The following is an 18,308-nucleotide window of genomic DNA, read 5'->3' as shown; positions in this document are numbered from 1 at the left end:
GACCGGGGTGATGGTCTCTCTCTTTAAAAAGGGGGACTGGAGGGTGTGTTCCAACTACAGAGGGATCACACTTCTCAGTCTCCCTGGAAAAGTCTATTCGGGGGTTCTGGAGAGGAGGGTCCGTCGGATTGTTGAACCTCGGATTCAGGAGGAACAGTGTGGTTTTCGTCCTGGCCACGGAACAGTGGACCAGCTCTACACCCTTTGCAGGGTCCTGGAGGGTGCATGGAAGTTTGCCCAACCAGTCTACATGTGTTTTGTGGACTTGGAAAAGGCATTTGACCGTGTCCCTTGGGGAGTCCTGTGGGAGGTGCTCCAGGAGTATGGGATACTGGACCCCCTGATAAGAGCTGTTCGGTCCCTGTACAACTGGTGTTAGAGCTTGGTCCGCATTGCCAGCAGTAAGTCGAGCCCGTTTCCAGTGAGAGTTGGACTCCGCCAGGGCTGCCCTTTGTCACTGATTCTGTTCATAACTTTTATGGCCAGAATTTCTAGGCGCAGCCAGGGTGTTGAGGGGGTCTGGTGTGGTGGACTCAGGATTGGGTCACTGCTTTTTGCAGATGATGTTGTCCTGTTTGCTTCATCAGGCCGTGATCTTCAGCTCTCTCTGAATCGGTTTGCAGCTGAGTGTGAAGTGGCTGGGATGAGAATCAGCACCTCCAAATCCAAGACCATGGTCCTCAGCCGGTAAAGGGTGGAGTGCACTCTCAGGGTTGGGGGAGAGATCCTGCCCCAAGTGGAGGAGTTCAAGTATCCAACTAGAAATAAAGGTATGAATTAATTTCTCAGTATCACTCTTATTTTCCCAACATTTCTAAGATAGAAGAAACATCATTTGGACAATTTTGTATTGTGCGCTTTAAATGACATGCTAGAGTCAAAGATAATTCCTAGATTGCAGGCTGATTCAGGGCAGAAACAAATCAAATGTAATTAAGTGGTGATTGGAAATAACTTCATTTAATGGATTAATATTTCAATTTTGAATTTCAACTTTATAAGTTATAACTAAATCTAATGTTTCATTATGAATTGGACCTTTGACAGTCTGACAAAATCCTACTGAATTTAACAAATAAGTAAAACATTTGATAAAAGTATCAGTTTCCATATCAATGTGTACATTAAAATTCTCCATCCATACTACAAAATCAATTTATAGCCAAATCAGATAAAAGGTTTCCAAGTTCAGTCATGAATAATGACTGTGGTCCTGGTGGTCTGTAGACTAGAACAATTGTGTTGGAATATGTTTATATGTTTAAAATGAATGCCTCAAAGAATGTGAAGTCACCTAAATTTTTAGAACCAATTTGCTTTTTGTCACAATTAATTATTCCAAGGCTTTCTTCTTGACCAGTATCTCTAGATTTATGAAGGAATGTGTATCCATCTAGTGACGCCACAACTAGGGGATCATTGGTCAGATTCATTAAGCCAGGTTTCAGTGAGAAGACACATGAGATTTTGTACTTAATATAATATCATTTACGAAAACAGCTTTACTTCCAAGAGAGTGAATGTTCAATAAGTAGCATTTAAAACTGTCCCTGGTGGAAGGTCTGGTTTTATCTCTTGGTCCAATTGTACACTTTATTTTTTGTTTATCAAGTAATTTAAGCTGTACATCATGACTAGATTTATTGGATGCCCCACAACATGTATTATGGGCAATAGCTTCAGGATAGTAATAGGTGGGATAAACAATAGCCTGTGATTTAAGATCACATGAGTGTAGCCTGGATGGTGCTCTAATCAGTCAGCCAGAAAGTTTTGCTGCCTTATTTTGGGATAATACAAAAGATCCCCTCCAGTTAGGATGAAGACCATCTCTCTTGAAAAATCCAGGCCTTTCCCAAAAATCATCCCAATTGTTAACAAAGGCTGTGCTTTTATTTGTATATCAGATTTCTAGCCAGCTGTGAAGGGAGCACAATCTGCTGTAAATCACATCCCCTCTAAATAATCTTGGTAAGGGGCCAGGTACAATTACATTCTGACATTTTCTTTTAGCATTGGTGAATAGAGAGATAAAGTTCCCCTTTAATACCTCAGATTGCTGTAAATAAATATTGTTCATGCAGAAATAAAGTAGATACTTTGTCGGTGATATGATTCAATTGGGCCTCTATGTTAGAAATCTTTGTCCCTTGGAGGCATTTCACATTATCTGCTAGTTTAACATAGTTTGGAATTCTAACATTCTGCACTATGGAATTACCAATTATGAACATTTTGTTGTTCTCAGGATCCACAGGTGCGCTGCAGAGTGCTGAGAATCTGTTCTGGGTCCGAATTGGTGACCTTTGTGCAGAGGAACTAAATTTTGGCTTCTTAGACCCCCATCTTCTTGTTACCCACTCACCCTGTGGATGAATTGGTGCTGCTGATTTCAGCCACGCACTGACTACAATGGGACTAGGAGAGACTGAAGCCTAATTAGAAATAGCCGAATTGTCTACACAAACTGAGTCGATCCAATTTTTGGTTTGCCTAATTGCTATCAGGTTCGTAACGCAGTCCTCCAATTCACATACTTTCCTGACCAACTCTAAATTAACTAAACACTTTTGGCAGATGAAGCTGTCTATTTTGTCAGCTGGAAAACCTGTAATGTGCATGCTGCAGGACACACAACATATAAACGCGCCCTTGATGAGCAGAGAACCATTGGAACTTATGTTTAGCAATGCGTTCATCCTATCTATTTCTGCAGCAGCTTTGATGCTTTCCACTTTCGGCTGAATCATTAGGAGACCGTCGGCTTTAAGTTTTCCACCAACTGCTGGGCTATTGACTTTGGCTTCTCACTGCTGATTACTTCTCCTTGTTGGATGTTGGCTTTACTTTAATTGAACTTGCTCTGGTGTTTGTGAAGAGCTACATGCGTGTGGGAGACGCGCTGTCCTGTGCTGCTGCTCAGAAGAGGTGGGGCCCGAGAGAGAGATTAATTAATGTTAGATGTGATCAATTATGATTAATTACATTTGTGCAATTAATTAGTTAATTTTTTTAACCAATTCTTATCCCTAATATACATTTGTCCAATATACAAATCCAAATTGTTGGATCAATCTCTGCCAAAATTTGCACATCTCCCTTATTTGATCAGGGGAAGACTTTAGACTCTAGGCATTTCTCACTGCAGGAACTTTGTTTTCAGGAACCAGTGATTTCTTGTGCAATGAAAGCCCTGAGCTATTTTCATGTTTTGTGTTCCCACTGTATCCTTTATGCAAAATATACGGCATGGAAAGCAAAACACGTATGAGAGTTCAAGGGATCATACTAGAACCCCTCCAATTCCCAAACCTCTGTACCCCAACAGGAGTATAAGTTTTAAAAAAAAAAAAAAGTACCAGGAAACGCAAATGGCTGGAGTTCCTACGGTGGGAATGCTGCAAAGTTCCTGAGTTTCTAAAACAGTCCTGGTTCCTGAAAAAAAATTTCTGCAGAGGGAAAGTGCCTTATGGTCCTGACAGAAAGTTTTAACCCTAGGGGGTACCATTTTTTTTTTACGATTTGATGTAAATGACAATTCCACATTCTAAAATTACTATTCGTGTAACATTGGATTGCTTCATCTGTTGTTTTTTAAATATTCTTGCATTTTATTATGGAGCTTATTATTGATGTGGCCCCATTATTTCAAAAAGCCTTGAAACTTAACCAAACACAATCATTTTTCACGCTAAATGTGTAACACAGTATAGATCTACATTTTGAGATTACATACATATTGCAAAACACTGAATTTTAAGAAATGAAAAAAACAAAATGATGCTATGAGATTGAACTTTTATTAATTGAGATTAGCTGTACATGTCACTTCTACACTTGTCTTTTATGACCCCATTCTGGGTCAGTGGCATGGAGTCTACTCAGTAAGTAATTTGCTGTAATTGATATTTAGGGTGTATTCACGCTACCAATTTGTTCGTGCTTGCGCATGTTCACATGTAAACCCCCAAAGTCTAGTTCATTTGACTAGTGTGATCACTCCTTGCTAGGTCAGCCGTACCATGCCTTGGCCTACTTGGAAGAGGTGTGCCCAGGTGTGGTTCAGTAGGATTCAAGAACAGTGTGATTGATAAATGTACCTAAGCACAAAAAACAGATTTGACGTCAATGATGCAACAAGTCAGTCAGTCATCGTCCAATCCTCTATATCCTAACACAGTGTCACGGGGGTCTGCTGGGGCCAATCCCAGCCAGCACAGAGAGCAAGACAGGAACAAATCCTGGTTAGGGCGCCAGCCCACACACCAAGCACACACTAGGGACATATTGCCAATGCACCTAACCTGCATGTCTTTGGACTGTGGGAGGAAACCCACGCACACAAGGGAGAAAATGCAAACTCCACGCAAGGAGGACCCAGGAAGCAAACCCGTAACAAGTCAGGTAGTGCAATTTCATTCAATACTATTTGAGTTAAAAAACTGTTGTTTATTCTCACCTTACAGATAGAAATGAATTGTAGTTGGCAAAAAAAGCAGCAAGTTTCTCACTTAACATCATTTGTCTCCGTAAAATTCTTCTAGTACGAGCAGCATGATTAACAGCAAAACCCTACGCTGCACACTCAATAAATCTGTAAGAGGATAGAGCATTATTCTGCCTTACAGGACTCAGAAAAAAAACACAAAATAAGTAAAATCATCATGCATGCTGTCACTTTGTGTTCAGATCTTGTTTTGACTTTATACAATGTGGCATGGTCATGATGAAAGCGTGCCCTGGCCCAGAACGTTAAGCACAGTGTGAGTGCAGGCCAGCGGGGAAGTACGTGGGCAGGAGATAATGCTTGGGTGCGGTACAGGACAAACGTGCCTGGTGTAAGTACACCCTTAATATTGATGCCTAGACGTGAAATGCTTTCTCTGTCCTGTAGACAATACAATTATAACTGAAACGTCACACTTATGATTGATTATATTCTTTCATTATGCAGAAACTTACTTTATTTCTCAAAGATACTGCCTGTTGCCGCTGGATTGAAAATGCATGTGTGTGCTTTGTGAGGGAGAATATTGAGTATTAATGTAACATGCAATCAAATTGTGAGCTGAGCAGACGTTGCAGGAATCCTTCTGTCTGTCTTCCTAATTCACTTATCCGGGGCAGCTGAAGTCTATCCCATAAAGCTTCAGGCGCAAGGCAGGAATAATTTCTGGACAGGCCACCAGTCTTCTATATGGTAAACACACACACACACACTCGCTCTAGGGCCTTTTTAGCAATGCCAATTCACCCAAGTTTAATCCAGTTGAAGTTTAGTAAGTTTAATACAGATGTTTTAACATATGCAGAGTTGTAAAGCAGAGCTGTTATTCCTACCTTACTGCACAAATGTCTGCATGGAATTTGCATGCTCTCCCCATGTATTTACAAAATGATTGGTATCAGTGAGAATCAATGTGTTCACTTACTCAAACATTGTTCTCGGTTGTTTTATTACCATGTTCTCAAGAAGTGTGACACATCATGCATTACACAATTTAAGTGGTTTCTGGTGCTTCAGTCTGTTTCATGGTTGGGCTCTATTGCACTATTGAAAAAGAAAAAGGCAGTGTTTTTTTGTTTTTACATCATGCATGTGTATGACAAACCAAGCTTTTTATCCTTTAGTGTCTGTACTGTTTTCTATTCTGTCCAACATTCTGTTATAAAATGACTGAAATTAATGCATTAAAGTTATGTTACCGGTGCGATACAGGAAGAATGCATAAGTGATACAAACTCAAGGTGAATTGCCCCTGTAGTTAAATTGCCTTATAGTTAACCCTGGTTTATTTGAGCAAAATTAAAAACTTAAAATAAGCAGTCTGTAGTTTCCAAATAGTGCTGTCTTTTACTTCAGAACAGTACGAAATAGTGTTTAATTTGTTGTTTTTTGGGAGAAGATATTTTACTGTTATTTGTCTAGGGTCCATAACTGAAAGAAAGGTGTAGCTGCCTAACATTGCTAGAATAAGGTGTGCCATGTCTCTGGAATTAAAACATTCAAAGAAAAAAAGGTCAAAACATGAAGAAGATGAGGCTGAGGCATACTTACAGGCTCATATGGATGAGGTAAATGCTACTTGGCAGTGATGAGTGGATAATTAAGAAAGACTTGAATTAGAAAGAAGGAGATTATGGACATGTTGGTTTAATTTTGTAATGGCTATTCTGACTGCACTTCATGGAATATATCAAATTGTGGACTGCATTTGTTTGATGATAGCACAATTTCTGATAAGCCACTTGCAAGAACTGCATCATCATGTTGGTATAATATTTTGGAGGGTGTAGCAGTAATACTTTAAGGACTTTCTTTGTGTCCATCTTAATGAAGAAGTTGTTCTCTTACGCTGGCAGTAGTGCTAGTATATATTAGTGACACTGAGTTAGATTTAAAGACTTGCTTTTATGGAACATTTCTGTTTCATATGTACAGAAAAATCTGATGCCCTTGATTTCTGTCATTCTGCCTAGACTGCATGTGTTGCAAGCTATGGACATAAGGAGCTTAAGGAATTTCTTCCTAGTCTATGGTCATCAATCCGCAGAGAGGTAAGAAGCTCCTTGAGCATGAGAAAGGTGTTGTATAAATAAAACTTTATTATTCTTATTCTTATTAATATATTTAGTTGTGTTCAGTTAGTACATGTACAGGTGCTGCTCATAAAATTAGAATATCATGACAAAGTTGATTTATTTCAGTAATTACATTCAAAAAGTGAAACTTTTATATTAGATTCATTCATTACACTCAGACTGATGTATTTCAAATGTTTATTTCTTTAATTTTGATGATTATAACTGACTACTAATGAAAGTCCCAAATTCAGTATCTCAGAAAATTAGAATATTGTGAAAAAGTTCAATATTGAAGACACCTAGTGCCAAACTCTAATCAGCTAATTAACTGAAAACACCTGCAAAAGCCTTTAAATGGTCTCAGTCTAGTTCTGTAGGCTACACAATCATGGGGAAGACTGCTGACTTGACAGTTGTCCAAAAGACGACCATTGACACCTTGCAAAAGGAGGGCAAGACACAAAAGGTCATTGCTAAAGAGGCTGGCTGTTCACAGAGCTCTGTGTCCAAGCACATTAATAGAGAGGCGAAAGGAAGGACAAGATGTGGTAGAAAAAAAGTGTACAAGCAATAGGGATAACCGCACTCTGGTGAGGATTGTGAAACAAAACCCATTCAAAACTGTGGGGGATATTCACAAAGAGTGGACTGCAGCTGGAGTCAGTGCTTCAAGAACCACCACGCACAGACGTATGCAAAACATGGGTTACAGCTGTTGCATTCCTTGTGTCAAGCCACTCTTGAACAAGAGACAGTGTCAGAAACGTCTCACCTGGGCTAAACACAAAAAGGACTGGACTGCTGCTGAGTGGTCCAAAGTTATGTTCTCTGATGAAAGTAAATTTTGCATTTCCTTTGGAAATCAAGGTCCCAGAGTCTGGAGGAAGAGAGGAGAGGCACAGAATCCACGTTGCTTGAGGTCCAGTGTAAAGTTTCCACAGTCAGTGATGGTTTGGGATGCCATGTCATTTGCTGGTGTTGGTCCATTGTGTTTTCTGAGGTCCAAGGTCAACGCAGCCGTCTACCAGGAAGTTTTAGAGCACTTCATGCTTCCTGCTGCTGACGAACTTTATGGAGATGCAGATTTCATTTTCTAACAGGACCTGGCACCTGCATAAAGTGCCAAAGCTACCAGTACGTGGTTTAAGGACCAAGGTATCCCTGTTCTTGATTGGCCAGCAAACTTGCCTGACCTTAACCCAATAGAAAATCTATGGGGTATTGTGAAGAGGAAGATGCAGTACGCCAGACCCAACAATTCAGAAGAGCTGAAGGCCACTATCAGAGCAACATGGGCTCTCATAACACCTGAGCAGTGCCACAGACTGATCGACTCCATGCCACGCCGCATTGCTGCAGTAATCCAGGCCAAAGGAGCCCCAACTAAATATTGAGTGCAGTATATGCTCATACTTTTCATGTTCATACCTTTCAGTTGGCCAACATTTCTAAAAATCCGTTTTTTTGCGTTGGTCTTAATTGATATTATAATTTTCCGAGATACTGAATTTGGGACTTTCATTAGTTGTCAGTTATAATCATCAAAATTAAAAGAAATAAACATTTGAAATACATCAGTCTGTGTGTAATGAATGAATCTAATATACAAGTTTCGCTTTTTGAATGGAATTACTGAAATAAATCAACTTTGTCATGATATTCTAATTTTATGACAACAAAAAATTGAAGATGATCATAAATATCTCGGATGTAACAATTATGGCTTTTGCGCGTGGATAAATGATTCTTTAAACAAAAATTTAAAAAAATATATTAATCTTTGTATAAAGCTGGTCAGTATGTTTGTATGGGCTAGAAATATACTGTAAATGTTAATTATTTTGAAGTGTATGTGATTCCATAACAAACAAAACATAAACCTGATTTAACAATTGCAGGAAAGGTGCTGAATAAATACAGTACCTGTGATGGCAGATATTTCACAAGGTCACACTATCAGTGACTTAAATACATTTTATTTCTTGAAACTTTAGGTATTCCAGACAGCGAGTGAGAAAGTAGAAAGTGCTGGACTGTCTGCCCTACATGGCCTTACTGCCTGCCTTTCTCGGTCTGTCCTTACTTGTGACTCTGAAGATTCTCTTGAGACGTTTCTTAATTTAATTGTAAAAGGTAAAAAAATACTTAAAACAATCTCTCTTTTTGATGAGATAATTTTGTATTGGGCTTTTTCACCCAAGATTAACAAGAGAAGCTTTTATTTTACAACTAATGGCTTATTATTTTAATTTTGTGTTTGTCTGTGACCCTCAGATTGTCAGCACCACCTGTGTGAGCCAGACCTAAAATTGGTTTGGCCTAGTGCTAAGCTCCTTCAAGCAGCTGCTAGTTCCTCTTTCAGAGCAAGTTGTACAATTAGCAGAGTGGTAGTTCCTTTACTTCTAGAGCAGTACAACAACCATGTTCAGGTAAGAGGATGCATCATATTGTAGCTTTGATTTTTAGATTTAAAGGTGATCATTTTTTTGTGTTGTTGTTGCCTAAACCACTATTTTGTTTTCCTAAGATGTTTGTTTTATATTGTGTGTGTGTGTGTGTGTATATATATATATATATATATATATATATATATATATATATATATATATATATATATATATATATGTGTATATATATATATATATATATATATATATATATATATATATATATATATATATATATATATATATATATATATATATATATATATATATATATATATATATATATATATATATATATATATATATATATATATGTGTATATATATATATATATATATATATATATATATATATATATATATATGTATATATATATATATATATATATGTATATATATATATATATATATATATATATATATATATATATATATATATATATATATATATATATATATATATATATATAAATAAACAAATATAGATAGATATACTATATATGTGTGTGTAAATATATATGTGTATCTACTGTATATATACTTATATGTGTGTGTATTTTTGTGTATATATAATTGTTTTTTCACTTGTAGTTTTTTTTCCTCATGTGACTTTTTATTCTGCAACAGTGCTTCCTTATTTTTTTTAATAACCCATCATGCCAGGTACAGCATTGGAATATACCCTGGAAGTTTACATTTGAACCTCTAATTCTGTAATTTTGTTTCATTTAGAGCACACAGCGACGTACTCTTTTGGAGGTGTTGCAGAAGTTCATCCATTCAGCAAAAAGGAGCCCTGTGGAAGAGGGTGGTGAGAATATTAAACATTTTAGATTCTAAACATGCGCTTCTCATCTCTTAATATAAGTAATTGAACTCGGTTTTCTTTTCCACAGGTGAAAGTTCCCTAGCTGAATATCGTCAGTCTCTTTGCTCTGTAGTATTCTGTGCTCTTTCAGACTCCAGCTCAGCTTTGCAGACTTCGGGGCTTAGGACATTAATGGCTATTGGGAACCATCCTGGTATGTTTTGAAGCATTTTCAAAATTATTGTAGGAGACAAAACTAAAAGGACTTTGTCTGGTTGTGCAGGAATCGTTGGCATTTGCAGCAGTGTGTTGATTAAAACAATTGCAAGGTAGATTTCAGATCTAAACTTTACTATGAAGACAGACTTATAGGTATGTGTGTGTTGTACCAATTAGCCAGCATTCTCTTGGAAGTTGGTGGTCAGCCAGCATCATTATGTTGCCAACTGATAAGCTCTTGCTTAAAGCATGCCACTTATCCCTTCTCTGGATGCCTGATAAATAGTAGCGTACAAATTGAGGCCAGAAATGATTGGCTAGGATCTGGCTATGTCTGTTCCTGCTGCTGTTTAATTTTATTTCTGCATATGCAACTTGTAGGAGAGAACTATCTGGCCACCCCATAAGAAGATGATTTGGTGTGAGTTGGTCCTGATCAGCAATGTTGCTAGATACATATCCTAGTGGCTTGCTGTTTAAGATTCTTTCTGTCTATATCAAGACTGTCCTAAGCACTTCTTTGGTGATAGTCTGAAATCCTCCTGAAATATGCAATGCTTTTTTCACAGATCAAATCTTCCTCTCTCATATTCCTTGAAAGTGGGCTACACCTGGCGAATTAAAATAGAATATGATCTTCTGCTTAGCCAGGTGTCCTTGTAGTTCAGAATTAAACTCCGTGAAGCCCCTTTGCAGTTTTCTCTCTCCTCCTTGGAAACTGGTACCCTGGTCTGAGAGAAGCTTATATGGTGTTACCTTATCAAGCAATGAATCTTCTCAAGGTCACAAAGGAGACTGTATCGATTCCTGTAATGATATTTAGGTTAACATATCTAGTGGTGAGACATTTAAATATAATTCCCCACTTCTTCTCAAATGCGTCTTCCAGTCTTTACTTGAAATGGACCACCAAAGCAGTCCATACTAGGATTTGTAATTATTTATTTATATTCTTTTTACATTACTAGCTTAGCCTTCCACTTATGGCATTCTAAACAATGGTACTGATGTTTATGGACAGCCTCACACCCTCGCAGAATCCATATAGTTCTTCAGATATCTGCAAACCTCTCTCTGAGCCTTAATAACATAGTTTGTTGTCATATTCCTTAGTTAACAGCTTAGTGGTGGGATGTTGGGGATCTAATACTACTGGGTGCTTTGTAGATATCGCCACATTTTCAAGTTGCCTCAGATGTCCTCCAACTCTAAAGAGCTCATTGGATTTTTCAAATTCTGGAGCAAGAGTGAGCAGAAGGCTGGTATATGGAACTGAATTTCTGGCCTTTAGTAAGTGGTATTCTTCTGGGAAGCTATCTTGTTGAGCTCCCTGGAAAATAAGCAACTCAACCTTCTAGTATTCTTTAGCAGTTGGTTTCTTATTTACATCTGCCACCTAGTGTCCTGCCTGAGCCATAACTACTACTAGCTCCATCCATGTCTTTTATTTGGGGAGTTATAATTTAAATTAATTCCACAAAAGACACTTTTCCGGGACTTGGTTACACCTTCTGACAGATCCACTGCTGGTGTTGGTGACCATTCTTTGGGTGAATGTAATAGAAATGGTGAACCTTATGAACATCAGTGAGGCTTTATTAGGTCTCCCAAAGTCTTACACATGGTAAGGTCATCAGCTGGGTTATTGGCAGAGTTCATATAACGCCATGCATAATTATCTGTAAGTTCTTTTATCTCTGCCACTCTCATACCAACACAAATTTTAAAACAACAATAATCTAATTGCGGCCAAAACAGCACAGTAGTGGATCAGACCAGAAAGTGATTTGTCTTAATCTGTAAAGTGAGCTCTTTGGACCAATACCTTTGATCGAGTGATAAATTGAAGTAGAAATCCAAGAGGATCATACTGACTGGCTAGTACTCTGTAGATATTACACATGGTTGGTGCTCCTTGCTGTACCTAGCGATGTTTATATCCAAGTCTATCTGATGAGCATTGCCAACGTACTCCTAGTGTAAGTTTGGTTCTCTTGAGCATTGCCAACATACTCCTAGTGTAGGTTCTCAAATGTAAGTTTGGTTCTCTTGACAACCACAATTCTGCATTATCTGACTGGGCTTCATTTGGTAGATGTTCTATGGTACTGGAAGCGTTGTTGGCCCAGAGACGTATTTCAAACCCACACTAAGGATAAAGGTTTCTCGGCTTGTATATTAGTTGTCTTGCTTCCTGGGCAGATGACGGGCTCTGTAAATAATTATTGATGTAAAAAAAACATATCATGCTAGACAAAACAGAGTAGATGTGTTTCATCAGGCAGGAGACATACCTAGTGGAACATGCTGTTGATATTTCCACTAATAGCTGTGGTTTGTTCTCCAAAAAGGAGAAGTACACCTTAAAGTGACGGGTCTAGTGTGCGTCCAGGAAATAAGTGTTCATTTAGATTAAGGCCCTTGTGCTGAAATGAACAATTAAAAACTACTCGGGGATTCCCATTATGAATAACCATGTGATGTGGAATAAACCATGATTCTCCTTCCTTGCACAGTTCTTCAGAGGTCAATTTAGTCACATATCCAGTTGCTACCAACTTTCTGATTTCTACATTGTAGGCAGTAGCTCTCTGTTGATCCTTAATAAATTTCTTCCAGTATTCCTAAGATTTGACATTACAACTTCTACGGCAGCTTTAAACTAAGGCATTGAGACATTGCCGGTTCTTTTCCTTAGACTTTGTCAGTGCTTTCTCAATCCTGGGAGGTAGAGTGTCAGATAACCAAGGTTTTTCTATGTTCTTAAACAGTTCAGACATTGAATGTCTGAGGGTTGTTAGTAAACACTGTTGTGTACTAAGATGAGGTTGGAGTGTACATCCCAGTTTTGTTCCTATAGCTGCCGGCTCCCCAGATGGACTAAGTTCTATTGGTACTTGGTAATTAGGTGGGAGTTATCAGCGCCAATAATGAGCAGAGGACTGGCTGGAGGGGCAGGTTTTTAAGGTGGTGATATTTCTGTTGCAATGTAGGTATAGATTAGGAGTGTTGTGACAAGCATAGATGATCAGCATTGAAAGCTGTCTGAATATGATAACACTTATGAGGCTGGGATGCAGGAGATGAAAAGAAATCGAGGCACCCTGTATTTCTTTAATGTCCTGCATAATAGTTTTCTAGAACAGAAGTTATTATTTCCCTTGAAGACATTTTTCTCGAAGAGCAGTTGGGAGCAAGATTGTTTACTCTGATTCGCTGTCAATAGGTGTCCAAAGTTTGACCTCTGGGCAAAGCAGAACTCTGATCACCTTTAGGAGAACCTCGATCAGTTGAGCCTGGTCAATCAAGGTTGAAGATTCTCTGTGATAGGCTATACTGGCACTGGGAATGCTTCTTCCTTTAGTCATTTACTGTTAACCTCATGAAGCACTCTGATATGATTTCCTTTGTGCAAATTTCAGGTTCTTTTTAGGGTGCTCCATGCAGCCTGATGAGATCTGCCACATTTCCACCAGTGCTTGTTTGTCCGAATCCAATGTATCATTTGTTCTTTATTTAATTTCTGGAAAGTAGGATACTGACCAAGGTAATGTACAGATGACTCACAATAAAGGTAGTACTTTAGTTTCTGGTCATGCATCTCTGTTGGTGTTTTTTTAAATGGCAAGTCTAATTTTGAGTTTCAAGCAATTGTTCAATGCCATGGAAAACAGTGGTTGTTCTGATTTATTTCCTTTGCTCTTTATGCCAATCAGTCCTTTGTGCTATCCGATCTTGCTGAGTCTGTGTTCTGGGTTGACTGTCACATTCCTAGCACCAGGACTTTAATTTAAGCCACCTAGCAAGGTCTAATAATGTATAATTGCCACCAAGTTTGTGGAACACCTGTCTGCCCTCATTTCTGGTAGTGGCTTGTTGAGAAGACAAGCTAAATGTGAGCCACAGTACTGTTTGGTCTCACCTTCTGGACCTAGCCATTTAAGTAACCCAACTAATGCTTGTATATTAAGTGAAAACTTTTCAAATCCTGCTGAGTCACCTGGTTGGATATTGGGGGCATCCCTTTACAGTTGCTATCTTCTTGAGAGTTAGTTGGTGAGGTCTTTCAAACTTTTCAGTCAGTGCATTTATAGTGTCAGAATAAAGTGGTAATGAATGAAGGTGAGAGTCTGCCACCAAACAGGCCTCTTCCAGCTTCAGATAGTCTACCAGAACTTGATACTTGAAAAGTTCAGTCACATTCTTAGGGTGGAGATTACCCAATGCTAATTTCAATCTGGCACACTCACTTGGATCACGATGCATGAAATCTGGAATAGTTGGTTTGGCCCCCTATATTGCATCTCTTGCTTAAAGTGTTGCTGGAAAGCAGCTTGACTTGGCAATGCTGTGAATGTACTTGAGTTGAAGAATTAGGAATTATTAGTTGCTCTTTCTCTTGCCAGTTGGCAATGGGTCAACTTTCAATGCCTCTAGTTTCTTTTGTCTCCTGGTAAAAATGCCAAAATGGTGGAGGATTAAAATAGTTTTGGATTGATGGAGAGGGTTTACTGTTACACTCTTGATCTAATAAATAGTCTTCTTTGTTCATGTTCATCATGAGGATGGGACAGATGATTCTCTGGCATTGGGACTGGTGTAGTCTGTAGTAGTGATTCAGATGCTGTATCTAAAGTGATAGAGGTATATTGCCTGAAGTTTGATGACTTGGATGTTCAGGAGATATCTGTCTGGTGGCTATCATAATTCTCTTCATCTCCTCCTGGGCGTCTCTCGGTAGTTCTGTTTGGTTATACATCTCTTTCTGTGTCTGTTGTAATTGCTGGTTCTCCTTCTGTAGTTCATATACAGGCAGTCCCTGGGTTACGTATGAGATAGGGACTGTAGGTTTGTAGTTAAGTTGAATTTGTATGTAAGTCAGAACAGGTACATTATTTTAATAAATGCTTTTGTTGACCGACTGTAACTAAGTGCTCTGCCAATGAATGATGGAGTTTCACCTCTCCCTGACATTTTTATTATTTCTACTTTATTTTCAATGGTGATGGTTTTTCACTTCTTTACTGTATCACCAGCACTTGCATCAGATTTGTGTTTCAGAGACATTCTTGAAGAGTGAAGACAAAAGGTTAAGATGAGCTCCTCTGCACAGTACTGTACACACTATCACAGCAGGAAGGCACCCGTCGTCAACACGTCTGATGTACTGACAAGAGACAACTTCCTGCTATGTATGTAACAGTACAAGCAGGCTTGCTATTGAGAATGAATGGGGGTGGTGAGGTTCGATTTACCATTCGCCCACCACATAGTCACCTCCACTACAGTATGCTGCCTGCAGTGTCTGCCCACCGAGAATGAACATGGTGCGGCCAAAGGCAGGTAGTGAATCGCCCACCACCACCCCCAATCAACAGGCAGCCACCCTACAATGCTACTCCCCACCGTCTCGTTCACCCTCAATGGCCTCCGTTCAGCCACAACCGGGTCACCGCTTGCAGCATTACCAGCTGTCCACCGAGAACAAACTGGGCTGCCATGTGTGGTGGGCGGGCACTGAAACGCCCCCTCCACTCCATCCAGCCTACGTCCAGTCAGGAGCAGTAGCTGCGGCGGCGTAGTGGGCGGGCAGCAAACCACCCCATCAAGCCTCCTTCCTGCCCACAAGTGATAGCTGTGGACTTGGTGACTATGGACCATGGGTCACCACTTGCCACCGGGAGCCGCCCGAGGGACACTACACTACCAAGTCTGGATACGGAATGCACTATTCCAAATCCTTAATTCAACCCATTTCTTTTGTCAATTTGGTTGTGTGCTGTGGGTCATTGTCTGTTTGGACAACCATGGCCCAGTTTCAGACTTGTGGCAGAGGCAACCAGATTTTCAGCTAAAATGGTTTATTATTGAATGGGAATTCATTATGCAACCAACCTTAACAAGAGATCTGAATCACTGGCAGCAAAACAAGCAAAAAGCATCAATGAGCCGCCATCATATTATACCATGGGTATGAGGTGCCATTCTTTGCATGCAGTACCCTTTTTCCGACAAACGTGACGATGGTATTTGTGTGGAGGAAGCTTGCTTTTTGTGTTATTTGACCACAACATACAATTTCAGTTGTAACCTTTGTTCTTTGGCAAAGTTCAGATGCTGGGATTTGTGTCTTGATCTCAGAACTCCTCTTGCCTCTCTTAGCATCCTCCTGACTTCATGTGGGGGCATTATGCAGAAGTGGCCCCTTCCTGGCAAAGTTTCAATAGTTTCACGATTTTCAGACTTATTTTACTATAACCCTGATTGTGCTTACTGGCAATTTCAACTGAATGCTTGTTTTTTGTAGAGGTTACCTAAATGGCAGCTCAACGACTTTTTTCTCATTTGAGTTGAGAGCTCTTTGGTTTTACCCATTTTGATGGATAGCAAAAGGATTGTACCTTTGTGTTACCTCACATTTATACCCCAGTGAAACAAGAAATTGTCATAGACAACAATAAAATTCTAAAAGCAATAGCAAGAAGCATTTTTCCCCCAAAGACCCACATTCTGTTGGTTGGTTCTTCACAAGTAGCAATAGTTTTGGCACGTTTTTGACAGAATAAACTATTCCAAAGATAAAAACAGTTTTTCTGGAATTATTTTAAATAAATGGATGGTTAGCTGACTGTAATTGGCATAATTTTATTTAATTTGATATGCTGCTGATGTAGCATCCTATATTTAAAAAAGAGTGCATTGTGGTAACCATCATGTAATTTGTTTTACCGGTTATATGGATAGATGGATGTTTTAAATTCATACTTAATTTTAGAAACTATTTTTCTAATTATAATTTTAAGTATTATTGAATATTTACATTTTTATTTTATTTTGATTTGAATTGATTATTGTCTTTCTTGTTCATGATAAATAAATTTTAATAGTAGTCAGGCATCTGTTCACCACTTTATTCCAGTTTTTGGTTTCCAGGCTTGCTGTTTGGCACAGATATTGAGTTGGCGGTTGATCACTTGAGCAAGTTCATTCTGGAGGATGTTGACCATGAAACCAGGTTTGTTTTATTTAAAAAAAAAAAAAAAATGCTGCTTCTGTCATTGCTTATGTTATGGGAAATGTGTGCTTTTCCTTAGGTTGATTGTATGCAATGTGTGTCATTAATACTTAATAACTGTTTTCACAGTTTAGTAGCAATGGAAGCCTCTGGATCTTTAGCTTGCCTACATACTACTGCATTTTGCTCCAGGATGGTCCCAGCCTTAAAGGAGAAGATTATTTCTGGTATTAATTATACTTTAGTTTTTAAATTGTTTTTTTGTTACTGAAAATTCTTCATGTTTGCTAAATATAGAAAGTTGTACAAGAGCTCTGAGTCTGTATTCCGTGAAGAGTGCAATGCAAAAATAAAATGAATTGTGCACAATTAGAGTGATTATATTACAATACAAGAATAATCAAATGACTAATGGAATTTTATTTAAAAGAATAAAATATAGCAATACCAGAATGTTAACGTGTTTGGAAAACCAGGATAAATTGAAGTGAGGAGATGTTATGTGTGCAGTAATTTTTTGAAAATAATGATAGAAGGAAAGAAAGAATGATATTGTCAAATTTTTAATAAAACAGAAAAGGTCAATTGACTTTGCTTGGGATGTTAATGAAGTGTGTGACTGTATTTTCCACTGATTTATGCTGATTCCATATAGTCCAATAGTCTGTTGAGTTGTAAGGTTGCACCATTAAGGCTTTTGCCATTGTGTCACTACAATAAATGTACAAAGTGGGGAATAGTTTGCTTTCAGAGGTTCAGTTGCACAGGTGATTGAATTTTTTAAAAATATTTAAAATAAATATCGATAATATTTATTAACTTGTTACCTTTTCAAGTGCAAGGCTGAAAATATTTTCATATGTTAAATATGCCTATTTTTGCATTTGAATTAATTATCTTTGCAAGTAAAAACATCAACATGAATTAAATTAAGTAAATGTTTCTCTTTGAACTGAATTTTATCTAGCACCTTTCAACAATGGATTAAATTCCATGCCTGTTACAAGTACGTAACTGTAGTATAACTATTTACAAAAGTATTTGTGTTGTATGTATACATAATGTGTGTTTATATATTTAAAAACAATATAACTGGCATAGCTAAAGCAGCGATGACCCTGTTCTGGATAAACCAATTTAGAAAATGGATAGTTGGATTGATCTTTGATCCTAAAAAAGGAGCCTCTTTCACAAGATGGTGACATTTTAAAGAAAAATTAAGTGTTCTGGTATAT

At 38.3% G+C, this 18,308-nt stretch overlaps 1 protein-coding gene across 2 annotated transcripts in view; it reads left to right on the top strand.

Moving 5' to 3' along the window:
* mms19 (MMS19 homolog, cytosolic iron-sulfur assembly component) overlaps window positions 1-18,308 on the top strand; it is a 99,748-nt gene that overhangs the window by 56,663 nt on the left and 24,777 nt on the right. For both annotated transcript variants that reach the window (XM_039774342.1, XM_039774332.1), the window contains exons 11-17: window positions 6,481-6,558; window positions 8,580-8,718; window positions 8,860-9,014; window positions 9,764-9,842; window positions 9,928-10,053; window positions 16,992-17,073; window positions 17,203-17,300. In XM_039774342.1, the coding sequence (XP_039630276.1) occupies window positions 6,481-6,558; window positions 8,580-8,718; window positions 8,860-9,014; window positions 9,764-9,842; window positions 9,928-10,053; window positions 16,992-17,073; window positions 17,203-17,300 (757 nt within the window). The remainder of the gene's footprint in view (window positions 1-6,480; window positions 6,559-8,579; window positions 8,719-8,859; window positions 9,015-9,763; window positions 9,843-9,927; window positions 10,054-16,991; window positions 17,074-17,202; window positions 17,301-18,308) is intronic.

Source organism: Polypterus senegalus, chromosome 1 (genome assembly GCF_016835505.1).
Source record: "Polypterus senegalus isolate Bchr_013 chromosome 1, ASM1683550v1, whole genome shotgun sequence".
In the NCBI taxonomy this organism is placed as follows: domain Eukaryota; kingdom Metazoa; phylum Chordata; class Cladistia; order Polypteriformes; family Polypteridae; genus Polypterus; species Polypterus senegalus.
This window is presented reverse-complemented; position numbering and strand designations above follow the sequence as displayed.